We start from the raw sequence: 20,315 nt of genomic DNA on the forward strand, positions 1-20,315 counted from the left end.
ACCAAAAAGTTCTATTTAGGTCTCATCTGATCACATGACTTTCTCCCATGACTCCTCTGGATCATCCAAATGGTCATTGTCAAACTTAAGACGAACCTGGACATGTGCTGGTTTAAGCAGGGGAACCTTCCGTGCCATGCATGATTTTAAACCTTGAAGTCTTAGTGTATTACTAACACTAACCTTGGAAACGGTGGTCACAGCTCTTTTCAGGATATTGACCAGCTCCTTCTGTGTAGTTCGAGGCTGATTCCTCACCTTTCTTGGAATCATTGAGACCCCACAAGTTAAGATCTTGTATGGAGCCCCAGTCCGAGGGAGATTGACAGTCATGTTTAGCTTCTTCCATTTCTTAATAATTTCTCCAACAGTGGATCTTTTTTCACCAAGCTGCTTGGCAATTGCCCTGCAGCCCTTTCCAGCCTTGTGGAGGTCTACAGTTTTGTCTCTTGTGCATTTTGACAGTTGTTTGGTCTTGGCCATGTTAGTCAGAGTCTTACTGATTGTATGGTGTGGACAGGTGTCTTTATGCAGCTAACGACCTCAAACAGGTGCTTCTAATATAGGATAATAAGTGGAGTGGAGGTGGACTTTTTAAAGGTGGACTAACAGGTCTTTGAAGGTCAGAATTCTAGCTGATAGACAGGTGTTCAAATACTTATTTGCCTCACTGTAACTCTGAGTTTGTGCTGCAGTGGATGGTGTGAATCAAACAGCAGGTATTGGTCAGTGTGTGTGGACTTCCTGAAGACTTCTACCTGGAGACACCGGTCCTCTCCTATTGTTACTGCACAATCTAAGAAGGACAGTTTGTTCTCCTTGGCCTCTTCACGTGTGAACTTGATGTTTGGATTCACAGCATTAATATGTGCAGTTAAGGGCTCCAGATCTTGAATTTAGATTTTGGTCCAGTTGTCATCCACGTATCGATACCAAAGCGTGGGTGGATTGCCTGGAAATGAGGCCAGTGCACCGTGTTCAAATTGTCCCAAGTATAAATTAGAAGAGACTGGTGAGCTCATGACACAGCTGTGGATTTGTCTGTAGAATTTCCCTCTAAACTGCAGGGACAGCTGTTCTCCTGCAGGGTGAGCCACCACGGACACACCCAGGTCCAGTCACTGTAGAGGAGCCAGTGCTTAGAGCTGCATGGGCCCTGAACATGGACCCCACCGACAACTGCAATAAGAGTTAGATGTAGAGTGTGGCTTATGGTCAGAGCAGGGAGAGGTAATAAAGCTTGTGTTACATGATAAGAAGTGGTCTGTCTTTTGTCCTATGAGCCGTATGAAATGTGATGTCTCTGCTTATTTTCATATGAAAGTCTACAATACATTAGAGTTAAGATTTGTGACTTACAATTATTGAATTCAAAATGATCTAATCAAAATGAAATCATATTTACATCATGACTTGGTATTCCAGATTTGATCCCTCACAGAGCAGGTGCTATTAAACTATGAGGAGAAATCAGATATTATAACAAGGAGCCCATAAACTTATGTCAGCACATTTGTATATATGACTGGAGCCTGTACATTTCATATTTCATAGTTGCAGTAGATTAATAAGTGAATAAGTGAATTATGAAGAATTGTATAAGTCTTGGTAAATAATATATATCCTAAATCATTTCTCCTCCCAAATATTTTTCAATGTGCCTCGATGCCTCACAGAGCTGGAAAAATCAGCCTTTTCTGACTCAGCTCCATGGTCTTGGAACGATTTACAAAAAGATCTTAAAACTGGAATCTCTAGAGTCACTTGAAAAGTTCAAGATGGTGTGGAAACTGATGTTTTTCTTTTACTTGTGACAGGGATTATGAATTTGGGACTTGCATGATAAATTAGAGTTTTATAACACATTAATAGTTATAAGGACTATAGAGAGATAAAAAAAATAAAATAATGTCGAGGTGAATGTTTGGTGTAACTCCACACAGATCAGTGATGTCTGTTCCTCTTGAGCAGCTGCAGTTGTTTCCTGCTCTGGTCTCACTCTGAAGGACTCACTGAGGGAGGTTTTTGTACGACCATAAATCACTGTGTGAACACATTGGGGCTATGATAACTCTGACAGTGATAAACTGCTGCATCTTCAGCCTGAGCTCCAGTGATGGTCAAAGAGAAGTCTCTGCCGCTCCCACTGCCACTGAACCGAGATGGAGTTTCTGACAGACGTTGTGTAACATATTTTATCCAGAGCTTTGGAGACTGACCAGGTTTCTGCTGATACCAGTGCAATAACCAACCATTAGAATTACGATAAACATCTGTGTTAGTTTGACATGTGAGAGTGACTGTGGATCCTGGAGTAAACGTCTGGACTGGAGGCTGAGTGACTGTGACCTGACCACTGCATCCTGTAAAAAACAATATACATTTATCAGAAGAAACACAGAGAGAAAAGGCAGTGTGTTGTGTTCAATGTCACTGAGAGTGGAACCTGTGAAGCAGCAGCAGGCCAGTGTCCAGATGAGGATGGTGCAGCCCAGAGCCATGGTGCGTTCACTGACACATGTGAGTCCTGCAGTCTTCAGCTCACTATAAAACTCAGGGAAGGATCAGCTGACCATGTGACCCTCCTCTCTATGGAAATACTGTCTCTGTACTCTGAACCCAAATGTATTCATCCTATTGGAATCATTTTTAAACACACACAGGTGAAAAAACACTTTTTTGCCGGACATAAGTATAGTATGAAGTATGAAGCAGTCACACTAGTCACATCAGTAACCAAAAGTACTGCACCTTAAAGCCAACATTAGCATTTCAATGTATTATTAAACTTACTACTTAACTATTTATTCTATTATACAAAATATCACATCACATTTTTTATTCACAGAGAGTTGTCTGGAGAAAACACTCATCAATTACACCAAGTAATATTAATGCAAAAAATAGATATATTTAGACTTTTCTTCATGTTTTCAGTGTTTCAAAGTTGAATCTGGACAGGTTGCATTCATGGATTATATAATGACACAAATAGTAAAACATGAGTGAATGTTGTGAGTGTGAACTGAGAGCAGTGTGTGGAGGAGAACAGAGCAGAGGTTTTTGTACGGCCTCTTCATGACTTTGTATCACTGTGGTTCACGTTCGGAGGAGGAACACAAGTCATCGTGGACTGTGAGTACTTTTTACTTTATACTTTATCAGGACTACTTTATTACTGGTATTTTAGCAGGATTTTGGTTATGTTTGTAGATTTGTGAATATTTGTCTTTAATTTAATTCCATAGTTACAGTTGTATAGGTCAGTGTTAAAGAAACAATGATCTCAAAATATACAATTATTATTAGGCTGTTTATTGTTGATTAGAGAAATATAAAATATATATGATTCATTTACTGAATTTTACATAGACTGAATATTATTATGAGTGTTGTTAGTTTTACCTTTCTGAAAGTTAAATTCAGGTTTTAAACAAGAAAGAAATAGTTTTAACTTAACACCAAAGTCAATTTATGAACTCAATCATGTTTATGTTTAATTATATTTACAAAAAGTGAATAAGAAGTATTTTTTCCTTTGATATATGTCTGCATTAAAAAAAAATAAAAAATTGTAGAAAATTACAATATGTTGACCTAAAATCAGCCCAATTCAAGCTCTTACATAAACAATATATTATTATTTTTATGTGTCATAAATCTCCATGACTTTTACTTGTAACAGTTTTTATCAGTATAACAGCAGTTGTCCACGGTTCATTGGTCGGACTTACAGTGAACAGGAAGTGAAAGACACAGATGTAAATGTCTCTAGTCTTCATCATTTTGTGCAGTGACTGTTTTCTGATGTATTGCTTTAACACGTTGCGCTGCCCCCTGTCTGTGTGCAGTGGGAGTACAGCAGCCCGCCCTGACCGTCCTGCCCCCGTCCAGAGAGGAGCTGCAGAGGGGCAGTGCCACGCTGCTGTGTGTGGCCAGCGGGGGCTTCCCCTCTGATTGGACGCTGGGCTGGAGAGTGGGCGGGGCCTCCGCAGAGGGGTCCCACAGCCCGGGGGTCATGAGAGGGGACGGCCTCTACAGCCACATCAGCGTCCTGAGGCTGTCCACAGAGCAGTGGAGAGACACATCAGTGAGCTGTGAGGCCCATCGGAGTGGACAGAGCCCAGTCACTCAGAGCCTGGAGTCACTGTCCTGCTCCCAGTGAGACACGCCCACATGAGGACACACTTCACCTGCTCTATGGGACACTCCCTGGGTTTGACTGAGCTGATGGAGGGCTCAGGAATAAACATGTGACTATGCAGCTTCATGTTACTGTGTTTGTGCTAATAAAGCTTGTGTTCATCAATGAGTTTTGTCTCTTTTATTAAGTTAAATACAATATATTAATATGTAACATCAAACTATTTTGTGCAAATTATTGTGGTGTGTTTCTGCTCATATAGAACAGACACTGTCACTTTAAACAAAAGTGCAATCACACATTCTAACAAAGTCCATAGACGCTCTGGTCGTGTTTTCAATATTTTATTTCTTTCATTAGTCTTTACTTGTCAGGGACCATGTACAAATTAATTAATCTCACAAAAGAAAAGAGAATTTGTACCAGATTTAGCTCCTGCTGTTTCCCATGTGCAGTCCCTGGGCAGGTGAACACACATTAAAAATACACATAGGATCTTCTGACCATGTGACCCTTAACCTGCTTGTGCATTTGAAAGTAGGAACATAATTTGCATCCACCTGTCCAAGTGAAACAGAAGGTGATTAGATGGATAAATTAAGTACAACTGATATCTTGAAATATGACAGTTCTCTAAAATGATTTGCATTGAGTTTCAACATGAAGAGGAGTTCACCATGTGTCCTCTGTGTGGGCAGTATTTGTAGTATAGTGCCCTCTTTTGGTGGAAGTTGTCTATAGAAGTCAATAATGTGTTTTGGAATATGCCTGACTAACATTGTGGACTGAAACAATGAATAAGACTAAATGTTTGTGAGACAATTATTCTGATGCTTTGTCATCTATGACTGTAGTTTTTGGCAAAATTTTTACAGAAAATGTGAAAAAATATAAAATTAACATTTGATTGTCTCATATAAATGTCTCTAGTGTAAGTAAAGATTTACATCAAAGTGCAAAGCTTGATTTTTTTAAATTTCCCATAAGAGACTGAGCAGGTAAGAAGGAATTGCTGTGTGTTTTTAAATTTCAGGAATCTGTAAATATGGGGGGAAAACTGTAGTGTGGGAGATGAATGTGTCATGGTGGTGCAGGTCTTGTGTCAGAGAAGTTGGACCTCTGTCCAAGGTGAGCTGTAGATGAAACAGAGGAGTTTAAGGTGGAGGTGGGAACACAACAAGGATAGACACTGAGCCCCATCTTGTTTCATGTGATGATCTAAAACAGGGGTGTCAAAGTCAAATGGACAGGGGGCCAAATGAAAAAATTATCTACAAGCCGAGGGCCGGACTGATCGAATGTTCATTGAAACTATTTAAAATGACTGCACATAGTCTAGTGAACCTAATATTGAACCTACTGAAAACCTAACAAATATATATGATCGGACCAGATAAATAAGGCAATATTTTGTTATGGCTCTGTCGGTAATTTTTTATTTTCAACAGGCACAAAAGACAAACTTCCTTGATGCAATGAATGAAGGCACCATCAGTATATTTTTTCAGGAAAATGGCAAAAGTAGGCTAAATTTACTTCAAAAAAAAAAATAATATCAGCAATTTTCTATCAGTCACTCAACTGAAATATTTTAAAAACACAATAGGACTGAAATACAACAAAATAAAGTGCAAAAATAAGATAAAAACAACACTTTCTTCAACGAAATGTCACATGTGCTGTGAAAACAAATATTTAACTTCGACTTTTAAACTTTAACTGAGTAAAAACTCTAAATATGTTATTGCACAGTAATGTTCACTTGTTTGAGGCTGATACTTGGTGGTGTCTCATCTTTTGTAAAAGTTCATCAATGTTCGGGGTCAGGCTCTGAGCTGAGGAAATTCTCAGGATTGCGTGAAGGTGTTCAGCAGTAAGTCGACTTCTGTGTGATGTTTTGTTAAGCTTCATCAAAGAAAACAGTTGTTCACATAGGTACGTGCTGCCAAACATAGAGAGCGTTTGAGCAGCTTGGATGCGCAACTGGGCCATTGTTTCGGGGATGAAACGGACAAACTCCGCAGCACCTACTGCCGCATATTTTGCCTTTAGTTCGTCACTGCATTGGAGCTCGATCAGCTCCATTTGGAGGTTTGGTGGTGAGCTTTCCACGTCAACTGCAAATGGATTACTGAGCAGTAAAAACCTGTTTTTTTGTGCTTCAAAGTCAGCAAATCGGCGTCGGAAGTCAGAGGTTAGTACACCAATTTTATCAGCAAACTGTGCGTCGGGAACACGCTGGTAGAGAGCTTCTCTTTCATGGTGTGGCAGCTAGGAAAGTGGCTCAAGTTTTCTTTCCGCATCTGTGCCTCCCACAAAGTCAGTTTGGTTTTAAACGCCTTCACTGTACTGTACATATCAGAGATGACTTGACCCCGACCCTGCAGCTGCAGGTTCATTGCATTCAGGTGACTCGTGATGTCACACAGAAAAGCCGTTTCACACAGAAACGTTTCGTCTCGGAATTGTGTTGTGTCTTTCCCTTTGCTTTCCAAGAACAGACAAATCTCCTCACGCAGCTCAAAACATCTTTGCAGCACCTTTCCCTGGCTTAGCCATCGCACCTCCGTGTGATAGGGCAAATCACCATGCTCAGTTTCTAACTCGCTCAGAAATGCTTTGAACTGGCGGTGATTTAAACCTTTAGCTCTGATAAAGTTAACTGCACGCGTGATGGTGCTCATTACATGTTCCATTTTCAAGGCTTTACCACACAATGACTCCTGGTGTATTATACAATGATAAGCTGTCAGCTCACCTGTGACGTTCTCCTCCCGCATCTTCTCCCGTATCCTCGCAACCAGTCCGCTCCTGTGTCCACACATCGCAGGTGCTCCGTCTGTAGTCAACCCCACGAGTTTGTCCCAAGGCAGCTCCATCTCATTTTCACATCTTGACACTTCTTCGTACAAATCATGTCCTGTAGTTGTGCCATGCATAGGACACAAGGCCAAAAACTCCTCTGTCACGCTCATGCTGGAGTCCACTCCACTGGGCAATGTCAGAGGTGTCCATGCTCTCATCCACAGCCAGGGAATATGCGATGAAATCTTTTCCCTTTTTCACAAGCTGCTCTTTTAGATTGATTGACAGCTGGTCAACACGCTCAGCAACGGTGTTTCTGCTCAGGCTCACGTTCAAAAAGAGTTGCCTTTTGTCTGGGCAAACTGAGTCACAAACTTTAAGCATGCAGTTTTTGATAAAATCCCCCTCTGTAAATGGCCGGGCTGTTTTAGCGATCTCTTCGGCCACAATAAAACTGGCCTTGACAGCAGCCTCGCTTTGTGAATTGGCTTTTCTGAATAGAGCCTGGCGAGAATTGAGACCTCGTTTTAAGTCTTCCACCTTCTGTAGCCTTTGTTCCATGTCCATATTCTTGTTTTTGTCCTTGTGTTTCGTGTCATGATGCCGTCTCAGATTATACTCTTTCATTACCGCCACACTTTCTCCACACAGAAGACACACAGGTCTCCCAGCTACCTCCGTGAACATGTACTCCCACTCCCACCTTATTTGAAACCCCCTGTTCTCAATGTCCACCTTCCGTTTTGCCATTTTAATAGTTATCTGAAAGTTTACTTTTGCTGTTAAGCTAATGACCGCAAATGAATAATACAATGAAGCCGCATCCCGCTCTGTGCGCCACCGTTGCATTGTGGGAAATGTAGTATTGGTGCGCGTAAAACACCTGCGGGCCGCTGGCTTGCTGAGGCCTGCGGGCCGGATATAATAATAAATCAATATCATTCTGAGGGCCATAAAAAACACTCTCGAGGGCCGGATCTGGCCCGCGGGCCTTGACTCTGACATGTATGATCTAAAAGATAAGATTGAACAGGAATCTCAGTGGAGTATTATGGGATTGTTGGTGATAGAAAACAGAAGTATAGAAGTGGAAGAGGTGACATTTTTAGACAATAACCTAAACATGTGACTGTGCAGCTTCTTGTTACTGTGATTTTTCTAATAAAGTTTGTGTTGATCAGTGCATTTCATCTTTTGTCCAATGAACCATGTGGAGTGAAAAATACTTAATCTTAGGCCACATTTTGATTCAATGACCCTTCAGTGACTGGAGGTTATAACAATCTGTAAATGCAACTATTTTCTCCCCCTTGGTTCCATCTTTAGAAAACACCACATTCACTTTCACTGTTACGCGGATGACACCCAGCTCTACATTTCCAGTAAACCCAACTCTACACTTCCACCCTCCTCCCTGACAGACTGCCTCACAGAAATACAAACCTGGTTCACCTCAAACTTCCTCAAACTTAACGGCAATAAAACAGAACTCCTACTCATCGGCACCAAATCCACCCTAAGCAAAATAAATCCTTTTTCCATATCCACTGACGGCTCCTCTATCTCCCCCTCCTCTCAGGTAAAGAGTCTGGGTGTCATCCTCGACAGCACACTTTCCTTCACCTCCCATATCAACAACATCACCCGGTCCGCCTACTTCCACCTCAGAAACATCCACTGCCTCTGTCCCTCACTCACCCCACACACCACCGCCATCCTCATCCATAGCCTGGTCACTTCCTGTATAGATTACTGCAACTCTCTTCTGTTCGGACTCCCACAAAAATCACTCCATAAACTCCAACTGGTCCAAACTCAGCTGCCCGCACTATCACACACACACCCTCCCATCACCACATCACACCTGTCCTGCAACAGCTCCACTGGCTCCATCACGCACCGCATACACTACAAAATCATACTCCTCACATACAAAGCTCTCCACAACCTGGCCCCTCCTGTCTGACCTCATTCACATCTCCACACCCGCCCGCTCCCTCCGCTCCTCCTCTTCCCTGCACCTCACTGTCCCTCCTGCCCGTCTTGTCACTATGGCGAGCAGAGCCTTCAGCTGCTCTGCTCCCCAGCTCTGGAACTCCCTCCCCCATGACCTCCGCAACACACACTCACTCCCACACTTCAAATCTAAACTCAAAACTCATGTGTTTAGAAAGGCCTTCTCACCCTGACCTCTCTGACCATAACTGCACTGTCTTTTAATCTATATTTGTTTTTAAATGTATTTTTAATCATTTTACATTGTTCTATTTGTATTGTGTATGTATGTATGTACGGCGACCTTAAGAGCCTTGAAAGGCGCCTAACAAATAAAATGTATTATTATTATTATTATTAATAATAATAATATTTGATGAAACAGGCTCTACTGACAGTGTGGATTGAAGTATTGAATAAGACATAAAGTTTGTGAGGCAGTGATTCTGATGCTTTGTCACCCAAGACTAAAATATTATTTTAATGTTTGGCACAATTTTCACAGAAAATGTGAAAATATATAAAAAAAACAACAACCCAAAACTAATATTTCATTATCCTTCCATTAATTTCTTCAACGTAGCAAGTATTTACATCCAGGTGCTAAACTGGACTTTTGTAAAATTGGCAAAAAGGAACAGAGAAGGTCAAAAGGAGTTAGTACGTCTTATCTTACAATTCAGTAGTTTATAATATTTGGGGAAAAGCCTGTTGTATTTCAGAGGAGTGTGTCATGGTGGTGCAGGGCTTGTGTTCGAGCAGTTGGTCAGAGGTGAGGTGATGATGTAACAGAGGAGTTTAAGGTGGAGTTGGGAACGTGACAAGGAAACCCATTGAGCCCCATCTTGTTTACTGTGATGATGGACCGTCTAAAAGACAAGATCAAACAGGAATCTCAGTGGACTTTTACGACTATGCAGCTTGTTGTTTCTGTGATTTGTGCTAATAAAGTTTGTGTTGATCAGTGCATTACGTCATTTGTTCAATGAACCAAATACCTCTTTATAAAAATGATGATCAACACAATTTTTCAAACTATAGGCCAGTCTCATTGTTTCCAAAGTTTCACAAATATTAGAGGTTTTTACAACAAGATTTGATATGTAAAAAAATAAAACAAATGATCTTTTATGAGACTCTGTTTAGATTTAACACAGAACATTCAATGGCATCGGGAATAATGGAACTGATCAAAGTCTGTGTATTTTCATTGATCTACAAAAAGTCTTCATTGTGATAAATAATTCACGATAAGTTAAAAAATGAACAAGTATGACATTTGAGGGGTGGTTCATCAGTGGAGAGTGAGATATTTAGAAAACAGAAAAAAATATGCATAAATAAATGATACATACACAGAGAGATATGATTTTAAATGTTGGTGCCCCAAGGCTCGATTCATGGACCCACATTATTTATTTTATAATTTAATGTTTTGTTAAATGTATTTGAACCTGGGAAAATTTTATTAGCTGATGATAGTATGTTTTTTTTGTTTGTTTTTTTTGGAAAGAATATGTACGAGGTCAGAAATATAGAATATGAATAGATTAAAAAATAAAACATTGGTTTGAATTAAATAGATTGATTATTAATATTAAAATAAATAAATAAATACATTGTTTGTGATTCTCATGCTTGGTCACACAAAGCTAAAATGTGACTGTAATGTTTGGCAAATGTAACAAGGATTTACATCAACGAGCAAAACTGGACTGTTGTAGAATTTGTTATAGTCACACAGAAGAAGGAAGAGCTTACTAACTTCCTAAATTTCTGCAGCCTTTATGAGGGAGATGAGGAAAAGTCAGTTGTGTCAGAGGAGTGTGTCATGGTGGTGCAGGGCCTGTATGACAGCTGTTGGACAGAGGTGAGGTGGAGGTGGAACAGAGGAGTTTAAGGTGGAGGTGTGAACTGTGGTGATGGACAAACAGATGAGGTCAGACAATGATCTCACTGGACTATTATTTAAAGTGAGTAATAAATAGGAAATTAAATATTCTATTACTGAAGCTGTAACATATGATGATAGAAATTATTTTTCCATCAAGTCTGACTCAAAATGCCTGATGTGTTTTACAGAGTGTATAATTGTATTTCTTTAATTTTTTGCTGAAGCGATTTTACTTTATTAATGAAAAGTTATTTAAAAAATGACAATTTTAATAACTTTAGTTAAAAATGCCCCATAGATTTCAATAATAGCAGGGTCATTATTTTGAGACTTTCCAAGATTCATATGAAATACCTGCCCAAGTCTTTTTCCATCATGTCTTTCCTGCTGAGGTTTGTTCACATAATATGCAATTTTTTTCTGCTTGTCTATTTTGCTAAAAGTATTTCTGAGTTTTCAGTACTTTTCTCATATAACCGTTATATTAGCCCATATGAAGGAGACAAAATAAAATGTGTTATGTGTCAGAGGAGTGTGTCATAGTGCAGGGCAAGTATGAGAGCTGAGGAAGAAGTGAGGAACTGTGGAACAAAACAGTTTAAGGTGGAGGTGGGAACACGGCAAGGAGACCCACATAGCCCTGTTTTGTTTTACTGTGGTGATGAGCAAATTAACAGATGAGGTGAGACAAGAATCTCAATGAACTATTCTGTTTACAGATCTAACAATAAGATATTTGTTTATAGAAAATAATAGGACGGGATGGAGGTGTGATTTGTGGAAAAAAAAATGAACCTAAATATTCTCCATGTGTAAAAATGAAAAAAATGCTGTTGGTGCATGATTTTTAGTTCAGAGCAGTAAAGAGTGTTCACTGCTCTACTATGATGTGAGTCTGTTCCTCTTGAGCAGCTGCAGTTGTTTCCTGCTCTGGTCTCACTCTGAAGGACTCACTGAGGGAGGTTTTTGTACGACCATAAATCACTGTGTGAACACACCGCTATGAACACTCTGACAGTAATAAACTGCTGCATCTTCAGCCTGAGCTCCAGTGATGGTCAAAGAGAAGTCTCTGCCGCTCCCACTGCCACTGAACCGAGATGGAGTTTCTGACAGACGTTGTGTAGCAAGTTTTATCCAGAGCTTTGGAGACTGACCAGGTTTCTGCTGATACCAGTGCATACCCAACTCCCCACTACTCCATCTATAAACATCTGTGTTAGTTTGACATGTGAGAGTGACTGTGGATCCTGGAGTAAACGTCTGGACTGGAGGCTGAGTGACTGTGACCTGACCACTGCATCCTGTAAAAAACAATATACATTTATCAGAAGAAACACAGAGAGAAAAGGCAGTGTGTTGTGTTCAATGTCACTGAGAGTGGAACCTGTGAAGCAGCAGCAGGCCAGTGTCCAGATGAGGATGGTGCAGCCCAGAGCCATGGTGCGTTCACTGACACATGTGAGTCCTGCAGTCTTCAGCTCACTATAAAACTCAGGGAAGGATCAGCTGACCATGTGACCCTCCTCTCTATGGAAATACTGTCTCTGTACTCTGAACCCAAATGTACTCATCCTATTGGAATCATTTTTAAACACACACAGGTGAAAAAACACTTTTTTGCCGGACATAAGTATAGTATGAAGTATGAAGCAGTCACACTAGTCACATCAGTAACCAAAAGTACTGCACCTTAAAGCCAACATTAGCATTTCAATGTATTATTAAACTTACTACTTAACTATTTATTCTATTATACAAAATATCACATCACATTTTTTATTCACAGTGAGTTGTCTGGAGAAAACACTCATCAATTACACCAAGTAATATTAATGCAAAAAATAGATATATTTAGACTTTTCTTCATGTTTTCAGTGTTTCAAAGTTGAATCTGGACAGGTTGCATTCATGGATTATATAATGACACAAATAGTAAAACATGAGTGAATGTTGTGAGTGTGAACTGAGAGCAGTGTGTGGAGGAGAACAGAGCAGAGGTTTTTGTACGGCCTCTTCATGACTTTGTATCACTGTGGTGGACGTTCGGAGGAGGAACACAAGTCATCGTGGACTGTGAGTACTTTTTACTTTATACTTTATCAGGACTACTTTATTACTGGTATTTTAGCAGGATTTTGGTTATGTTTGTAGATTTGTGAATATTTGTCTTTAATTTAATTCCATAGTTACAGTTGTATAGGTCAGTGTTAAAGAAACAATGATCTCAAAATATACAATTATTATTAGGCTGTTTATTGTTGATTAGAGAAATATGAAATATATATGATTCATTTACTGAATTTTACATAGACTGAATATTATTATGAGTGTTGTTAGTTTCATTTTTGAAAGTTAAATTCAGGTTTTAAACAAGAAAGAAATGGTTTTAACTTAACACCAAAGTCAATTTATGAACTCAATCATGTTTATGTTTAATTATATTTACAAAAAGTGAATAAGAAGTATTTTTTCTTATGATATTTCTGTGTTAAATACACAAAAGAAATTAACGTATGATGACCTAAATTCAGTCCAATTCAAGCTCTTACATAAACAATATATTATTATTTTTATGTGTCATAAATCTCCATGACTTTTACTTGTAACAGTTTTTATCAGTATAACAGCAGTTGTCCACGGTTCATTGGTCGGACTTACAGTGAACAGGAAGTGAAAGACACAGATGTAAATGTCTCTAGTCTTCATCATTTTGTGCAGTGACTGTTTTCTGATGTATTGCTTTAACACGTTGCGCTGCCCCCTGTCTGTGTGCAGTGGGAGTACAGCAGCCCGCCCTGACCGTCCTGCCCCCGTCCAGAGAGGAGCTGCAGAGGGGCAGTGCCACGCTGCTGTGTGTGGCCAGCGGGGGCTTCCCCTCTGATTGGACGCTGGGCTGGAGAGTGGGCGGGGCCTCCGCAGAGGGGTCCCACAGCCCGGGGGTCATGAGAGGGGACGGCCTCTACAGCCACATCAGCGTCCTGAGGCTGTCCACAGAGCAGTGGAGAGACACATCAATGAGCTGTGAGGCCCATCGGAGTGGACAGAGCCCAGTCACTCAGAGCCTGGAGTCACTGTCCTGCTCCCAGTGAGACACGCCCACATGAGGACACACTTCACCTGCTCTATGGGACACTCCCTGGGTTTGACTGAGCTGATGGAGGGCTCAGGAATAAACATGTGACTATGCAGCTTCATGTTACTGTGTTTGTGCTAATAAAGCTTGTGTTCATCAATGAGTTTTGTCTCTTTTATTAAGTTAAATACAATATTTTAATATGCAACATCAAACTGTTTTGTACAAATTATTGTGGTGTGTTTCTGCTCATATAGAACAGACACTGTCACTTTAAACAAAAGTGCAATCACACATTCTAACAAAGTCCATAGACGCTCTGGTCGTGTTTTCAATATTTTATTTCTTTCATTAGTCTTTACTTGTCAGGGACCATGTACAAATGAATTAATCTCACAAAAGAAAAGAGAATTTGTACCAGATTTAGCTCCTGCTGTTTCCCATGTGCAGTCCCTGGGCAGGTGAACACACATTAAAAATACACATAGGATCTTCTGACCATGTGACCCTTAACCTGCTTGTGCATTTGAAAGTAGGAACATAATTTGCATCCACCTGTCCAAGTGAAACAGAAGGTGATTAGATGGATAAATTAAGTACAACTGATATCTTGAAATGTGACAGTTCTCTAAAATGATTTGCATTGAGTTTCAACATGAAGAGGAGGAGAGGATTTTCAAACCCTCTTCTGTCTTTTTTGTGAGCAGTTCTTGCAGTATAGTGCCCCCTTTTGGTTGAATGCATCTACAGTAAGTCAGTATTGTATGATGAAATAGGCTCCACTGACAGTGTGAATAGAAGCATTGAATAAGACCTAATATGAATAGATAAGAAATTAAATAATCTATTACTGAATACTTTATAAAGTATCCACATTCTAACATGTCTCACACCAGATTGATCTGTCACTGTGAAATCAGTTCAACACATTATCAAACTGGGATGGCTCTCACTGAAAACAATCAGAAAATGCGAAACATCATGACGATTATTTGAATTTAACTTTTGTTACATCTATTTAAGAGAAAAGCACAGACATATTTCCTGTCCACAAATGCACAAAGCCCTTACCTTCTGTACATTTTCCACAAACTAAATTTTCTGTAATTTTGCTAAAATACCCTGAAGTACATTTGTCGGCGTTGCCATGTTTGGTTTTGTTTTCTTGAGTGCTTCACCTATGGTTTCCACATAAACCTCAATGCTGCTCTGTGATTGGTGCAGCAAACACCTGTCAGGCCCTATTGCAGCAGCAGGGACATGTCAAGATGGACTCTCACATTATCAAGCTTCAAAATTAGCATTAGCACCGACACACGCCATACCTTTGTAAAAACAGAAGTTTTCTCCTCATTTGTAAAGTGTTTAACGTGTTGTCAGTGACGTCCACCTGCAGCTCCCTGTTCACTTCCTCATCTGTCAGGATTTAGTGATTTCAGTGTGACTCAAAAACCTCATAGGGACAGAATAGGAGCAGAAATGCCCTTTATAGAAGCCTGAGGGAGAGAAAAATAAAAATCTGTTGTGTGTCAGAGGAGTGTGTCATGGTGGTGCAGGGCCTGTATGACAGCTGTTGGACAGAGGTGAGGTGGAGGTGGAACAGAGGAGTTTAAGGTGGAGGTGTGAACTGTGGTGATGGACAAACAGATGAGGTCAGACAATGATCTCACTGGACTATTATTTAAAGTGAGTAATAAATAGGAAATTAAATATTCTGTTACTGAAGCTGTATAGTTTGATGATAGAAATTATTTTTCCATCAAGTCTGACTCAAAATGCCTGATGTGTTTTACAGACTGTATTTTTCAAGCTCATCTAACTGTAGAGAACTAAATATAAAGTTACATTTTTTGTCTTGTGTTATGACATTTTTCAGCAGTTTTATTGAATTACTACAGTCACTGATATGACAAATAGAGTTACTGAGCTGTACATTAATTGTATTTTTTTTTACATTTTGCTGAATCGATTTTAATTTATTAATGAAAAATTATTTTAAAAATGGCAATTTTAATAACTTTAGTTAAAAATGCCCCATAGATTTCAATAAGAGCAGGGTCAGTATTTTGAGACTTTCCAAGATTCTTATGAAATACCTGCCCAAGTCTTTTTCCATCATGTCTTTTCTGGTAGAGTTTGTTTAAATAATATGCAATTTTCTTCTGCTCGTCTTTTTTGCTAACAGTACTTCTAAGTTTTCAGTACTTTTCTCATATGCCCGTTATATTAGCCCATATGAAGGAGACAAAATAAAATGTGTTATGTGTCAGAGGAGTGTGTCATAGTGCAGGGTAAGTATGAGAGCTGAGGGTCAGAAGTGAGGAACTGTGGAACAAAACTAGCTCTGTCCTCCCAGAGTCATCTGACCTGTCTCCTACGTCACCTCCACCAGAGGAGCCTATGCAGTTGTGTCGAGCACACCTTACTGCAGAGGAGCGACAGTGACGCCGCCAGGCGAGTGAGTGCCTGTAATGTGGGAGGCAGGGACATTTTATTGCAACTTGTCCAGTTCGGCCAAAAGGGGGCACTTATCAGTAGGTCTGGGAGTACTGGGAGTATAAGCAACACAATAGACTTCAGACTGATACTACTTTGTGCTTTAAGACTCTTACATGACCTATTCTGGCTCTCATCGACTCTGGGGCGGAGGACAGTTTTTTTAGACCAGCTGGTAGCTGAGCAGGCTGGGGTAGGGTTGGAGCCACTAGAAAAAACACGTACGGCTGCAGCTCTGAATGGAAAACTATTTGTTTGTGCCAGGGGCAAAGCCTCTTACTCGCTGCCTGCTCTAACCATTGCCTGTTCCGACACACTCTTGGTCACACATTGCTGTGGACTTCGTGACCAGTCTCCCTCCATCTCAAGATAACACAGTCATACTCACAGTTGTTGACCGATTCTCCAAAGCGACTCACTTCATTTTCCTGCTGAAATTACAGACCATGTATTCAGGCTTCATGGGATTCCCCTGGACATAATTTCAAACTGTGGGACACAATTCATTTCTCAAGTTTGGCTTTCCTTCTGTGAAGCACTCGTTGCAACTGTTAACCTACTTCTAGCTTTCACCCCCAGACAAATGGACAGACCAGGATCTGGAGACCACATTGTGCTGTGTCGTTTCCTCTGATCCCTCTACCTGGAGTATCTTCCTTCCCTGGGCTGAATATCCCACAACTTTTCCCCTGTCCCAGTTACCAGCCTCCACTCTTCCTATCTAAGGAAAAAGACCTGGTGACGCCCTCTGACCAGCACCATGGCCAACGCTGCCACAGGATCTGGAAGAAGATTAGGGCAGCTCTTCTTGAAGCTGGGGCCAAGACTAAGGCTGCAGCAGAGAAGCGCCGCTCTATCGCTCCACTGCTCCTCAGTCAGGTTAGTCAATTTGGCTTACTTCAAAAAACATCCCACTCAAGACTAATTCCTGGAAACTCTCTCCTCAGCCTGCACCTGAGGAGCACAAAGGGACCAAAGATCTGACACATGTCGTCAGATCGTCTGAGAATCCCCCGTGGTACAGTTCCACTTCGCTCAGTCTAGTTTTTGTGCATATGATCTCTGTACTTAGCTACTTATTTTCCTTTTTCACTAGATCCTGCTCTTTGGAACTACCCTGCACGTCCACTTCTGATCCTGCTGTCCACAACCAGTACAAACCCTTCAGCCTCTGACCCGTGACCTACGACCCCGCTCTCTACTATCTGCTCCGTCAATCTACATTTACATTTCTGTGTTCCTAAATAAACTGTTCAACTTTTTACTCCGAGTCTGAATCTTTGATCCCCCAGACGTTACGACAGGGAAGAAATCAGATATTATAACAAGGAGCCTTAAACTTATGTCAGCACATTTGTATATATGACTGGAGCCTATACACTTAATATTTCAAAGTTGCAGTAGATTAATAAGTGAATAAGTGAGTTATGAAGAATTGTATAAGTCTGGGTAAATAATATATATCCTAAATCACTTCTCCTCCCAAATATTTTTCAATGTGCCTCGATGCCTCACAGAGCTGGAAAAATCAGCCTTTTCTGACTCAGCCCCATGGTCTTGGAACGATTTACAAGTGTTGTGACTGATCTTTTTTTGTTTTCTCGTGAAAGGGATTATAAATTTGTAACTTCCATGTTAAATTAGAGTTTTAAAAAGCATTAATAGGCAGATAGAGGACTAAAAAGAAAATAAAATACTGTCGAGGTGAATGTTTGGTGTAACTCCACACAGATCAGTGATGTCTGTTCCTCTTGAGCAGCTGCAGTTGTTTCCTGCTCTGGTCTCACTCTGAAGGACTCACTGAGGGAGGTTTTTGTACGACCATAAATCACTGTGTGAACCCTACACCGCTATGATGACTCAGACAATAATAAACTGCTGCATCTTCAGCCTGAGCTCCAGTGATGGTCAAAGAGAAGTCTCTGCCGCTCCCACTGCCACTGAACCGAGATGAAATTCCTGAGACACGTCGAGTTGCCCAATATATCAAAGGATTTGGAGATTGACCAGGTTTCTGTTGATACCAGAACATGTTAACATTATTATGAACATCTGTGTTAGTTTTACATGTGAGAGTGACTGTGGATCCTGGAGTAAACGTCTGGACTGGAGGCTGAGTGACTGTGACCTGACCACTGCATCCTGTAAAAAACAATATACATTTATCAGAAGAAACACAGAGAGAAAAGGCAGTGTGTTGTGTTCAATGTCACTGAGAGTGGAACCTGTGAAGCAGCAGCAGGCCAGTGTCCAGATGAGGATGGTGCAGCCCAGAGCCATGGTGCGTTCACTGACACATGTGAGTCCTGCAGTCTTCAGCTCACTATAAAACTCAGGGAAGGATCAGCTGACCATGTGACCCTCCTCTCTATGGAAATACTGTCTCTGTACTCTGAACCCAAATGTATTCATCCTATTGGAATCATTTTTAAACACACACAGGTGAAAAAACACTTTTTTGCCGGACATAAGTATAGTATGAAGTATGAAGCAGTCACACTAGTCACATCAGTAACCAAAAGTACTGCACCTTAAAGCCAACATTAGCATTTCAATGTATTATTAAACTTACTACTTAACTATTTATTCTATTATACAAAATATCACATTTTTTATTCACAGTGAGTTGTCTGGAGAAAACACTCATCAATTACACCAAGTAATATTAATGCAAAAAATAGATATATTTAGACTTTTCTTCATGTTTTCAGTGTTTCAAAGTTGAATCTGGACAGGTTGCATTCATGGATTATATAATGACACAAATAGTAAAACATGAGTGAATGTTGTGAGTGTGAACTGAGAGCAGTGTGTGGAGGAGAACAGAGCAGAGGTTTTTGTACGGCCTCTTCATGACTTTGTATCACTGTGGTGGACGTTCGGAGGAGGAACACAAGTCATCGTGGACTGTGAGTACTTTTTACTTTATACTTTATCAGGACTACTTTATTACTGGTATTTTAGCAGGATTTTGGTTATGTTTGTAGATTTGTGAATATTTGTCTTTAATTTAATTCCATAGTTACAGTTGTATAGGTCAGTGTTAAAGAAACAATGATCTCAAAATATACAATTATTATTAGGCTGTTTATTGTTGATTAGAGAAATATAAAATATATATGATTCATTTACTGAATTTTACATAGACTGAATATTATTATGAGTGTTGTTAGTTTCCTTTCTGAAAGTTAAATTCAGGTTTTAAACAAGAAAGAAATGGTTTTAACTTAACACCAAAGTCAATTTATGAACTCAGTCATGTTTATGTTTAATTATATTTACAAAAAGTGAATAAGAAGTATTTTTTCCTTTGATATATGTCTGCATTAAAAAAAAATAAAAAATTGTAGAAAATTACAATATGTTGACCTAAAATCAGCCCAATTCAAGCTCTTACATAAACAATATATTATTATTTTTATGTGTCATAAATCTCCATGACTTTTACTTGTAACAGTTTTTATCAGTATAACAGCAGTTGTCCACGGTTCATTGGTCGGACTTACAGTGAACAGGAAGTGAAAGACACAGATGTAAATGTCTCTAGTCTTCATCATTTTGTGCAGTGACTGTTTTCTGATGTATTGCTTTAACACGTTGCGCTGCCCCCTGTCTGTGTGCAGTGGGAGTACAGCAGCCCGCCCTGACCGTCCTGCCCCCGTCCAGAGAGGAGCTGCAGAGGGGCAGTGCCACGCTGCTGTGTGTGGCCAGCGGGGGCTTCCCCTCTGATTGGACGCTGGGCTGGAGAGTGGGCGGGGTCAATAAGTCAATAATGTGTTTTGGAATATGCCTGACTAACATTGTGGACTGAAACATTGAATGAGACTTAATGTTTGTGAGAAAATTATTCTGATACTTTGTCATCTATGACTGTAGTTTTTTGCAAAATTTTTACAGAAAATGTG

At 40.1% G+C, this 20,315-nt stretch overlaps 1 pseudogene and 4 gene segments (V, D, J or C); 2 read left to right on the plus strand and 3 right to left on the minus strand.

The window, feature by feature from the left end:
* Positions 1-2,040: 2,040 nt before the first annotated feature.
* LOC117390769 (immunoglobulin kappa variable 6D-21-like) lies at positions 2,041-2,501 on the minus strand. The segment is given in 2 exon segments: positions 2,041-2,363; positions 2,447-2,501. Coding segments are annotated over 2 exon segments (378 nt in total).
* A 198-nt stretch (positions 2,502-2,699) lies between these two features.
* LOC117390157 (Ig lambda-2 chain C region-like) lies at positions 2,700-4,312 on the plus strand. The segment is given in 3 exon segments: positions 2,700-2,742; positions 3,031-3,135; positions 3,852-4,312. Coding segments are annotated over 3 exon segments (462 nt in total).
* A 1,590-nt stretch (positions 4,313-5,902) lies between these two features.
* LOC117390761 (general transcription factor II-I repeat domain-containing protein 2-like) lies at positions 5,903-7,699 on the minus strand (annotated as a pseudogene).
* A 4,120-nt stretch (positions 7,700-11,819) lies between these two features.
* On the minus strand, positions 11,820-12,280 carry LOC117390768 (immunoglobulin kappa variable 6D-21-like). The segment is given in 2 exon segments: positions 11,820-12,142; positions 12,226-12,280. Coding segments are annotated over 2 exon segments (378 nt in total).
* Positions 12,279-14,077, plus strand: LOC117390776 (Ig lambda-2 chain C region-like). The segment is given in 3 exon segments: positions 12,279-12,299; positions 12,815-12,914; positions 13,617-14,077. Coding segments are annotated over 3 exon segments (435 nt in total).
* The last annotated feature ends 6,238 nt before the right edge of the window (positions 14,078-20,315 follow it).

Source organism: Periophthalmus magnuspinnatus, chromosome 22 (genome assembly GCF_009829125.3).
Source record: "Periophthalmus magnuspinnatus isolate fPerMag1 chromosome 22, fPerMag1.2.pri, whole genome shotgun sequence".
In the NCBI taxonomy this organism is placed as follows: Eukaryota; Metazoa; Chordata; class Actinopteri; order Gobiiformes; family Gobiidae; genus Periophthalmus; species Periophthalmus magnuspinnatus.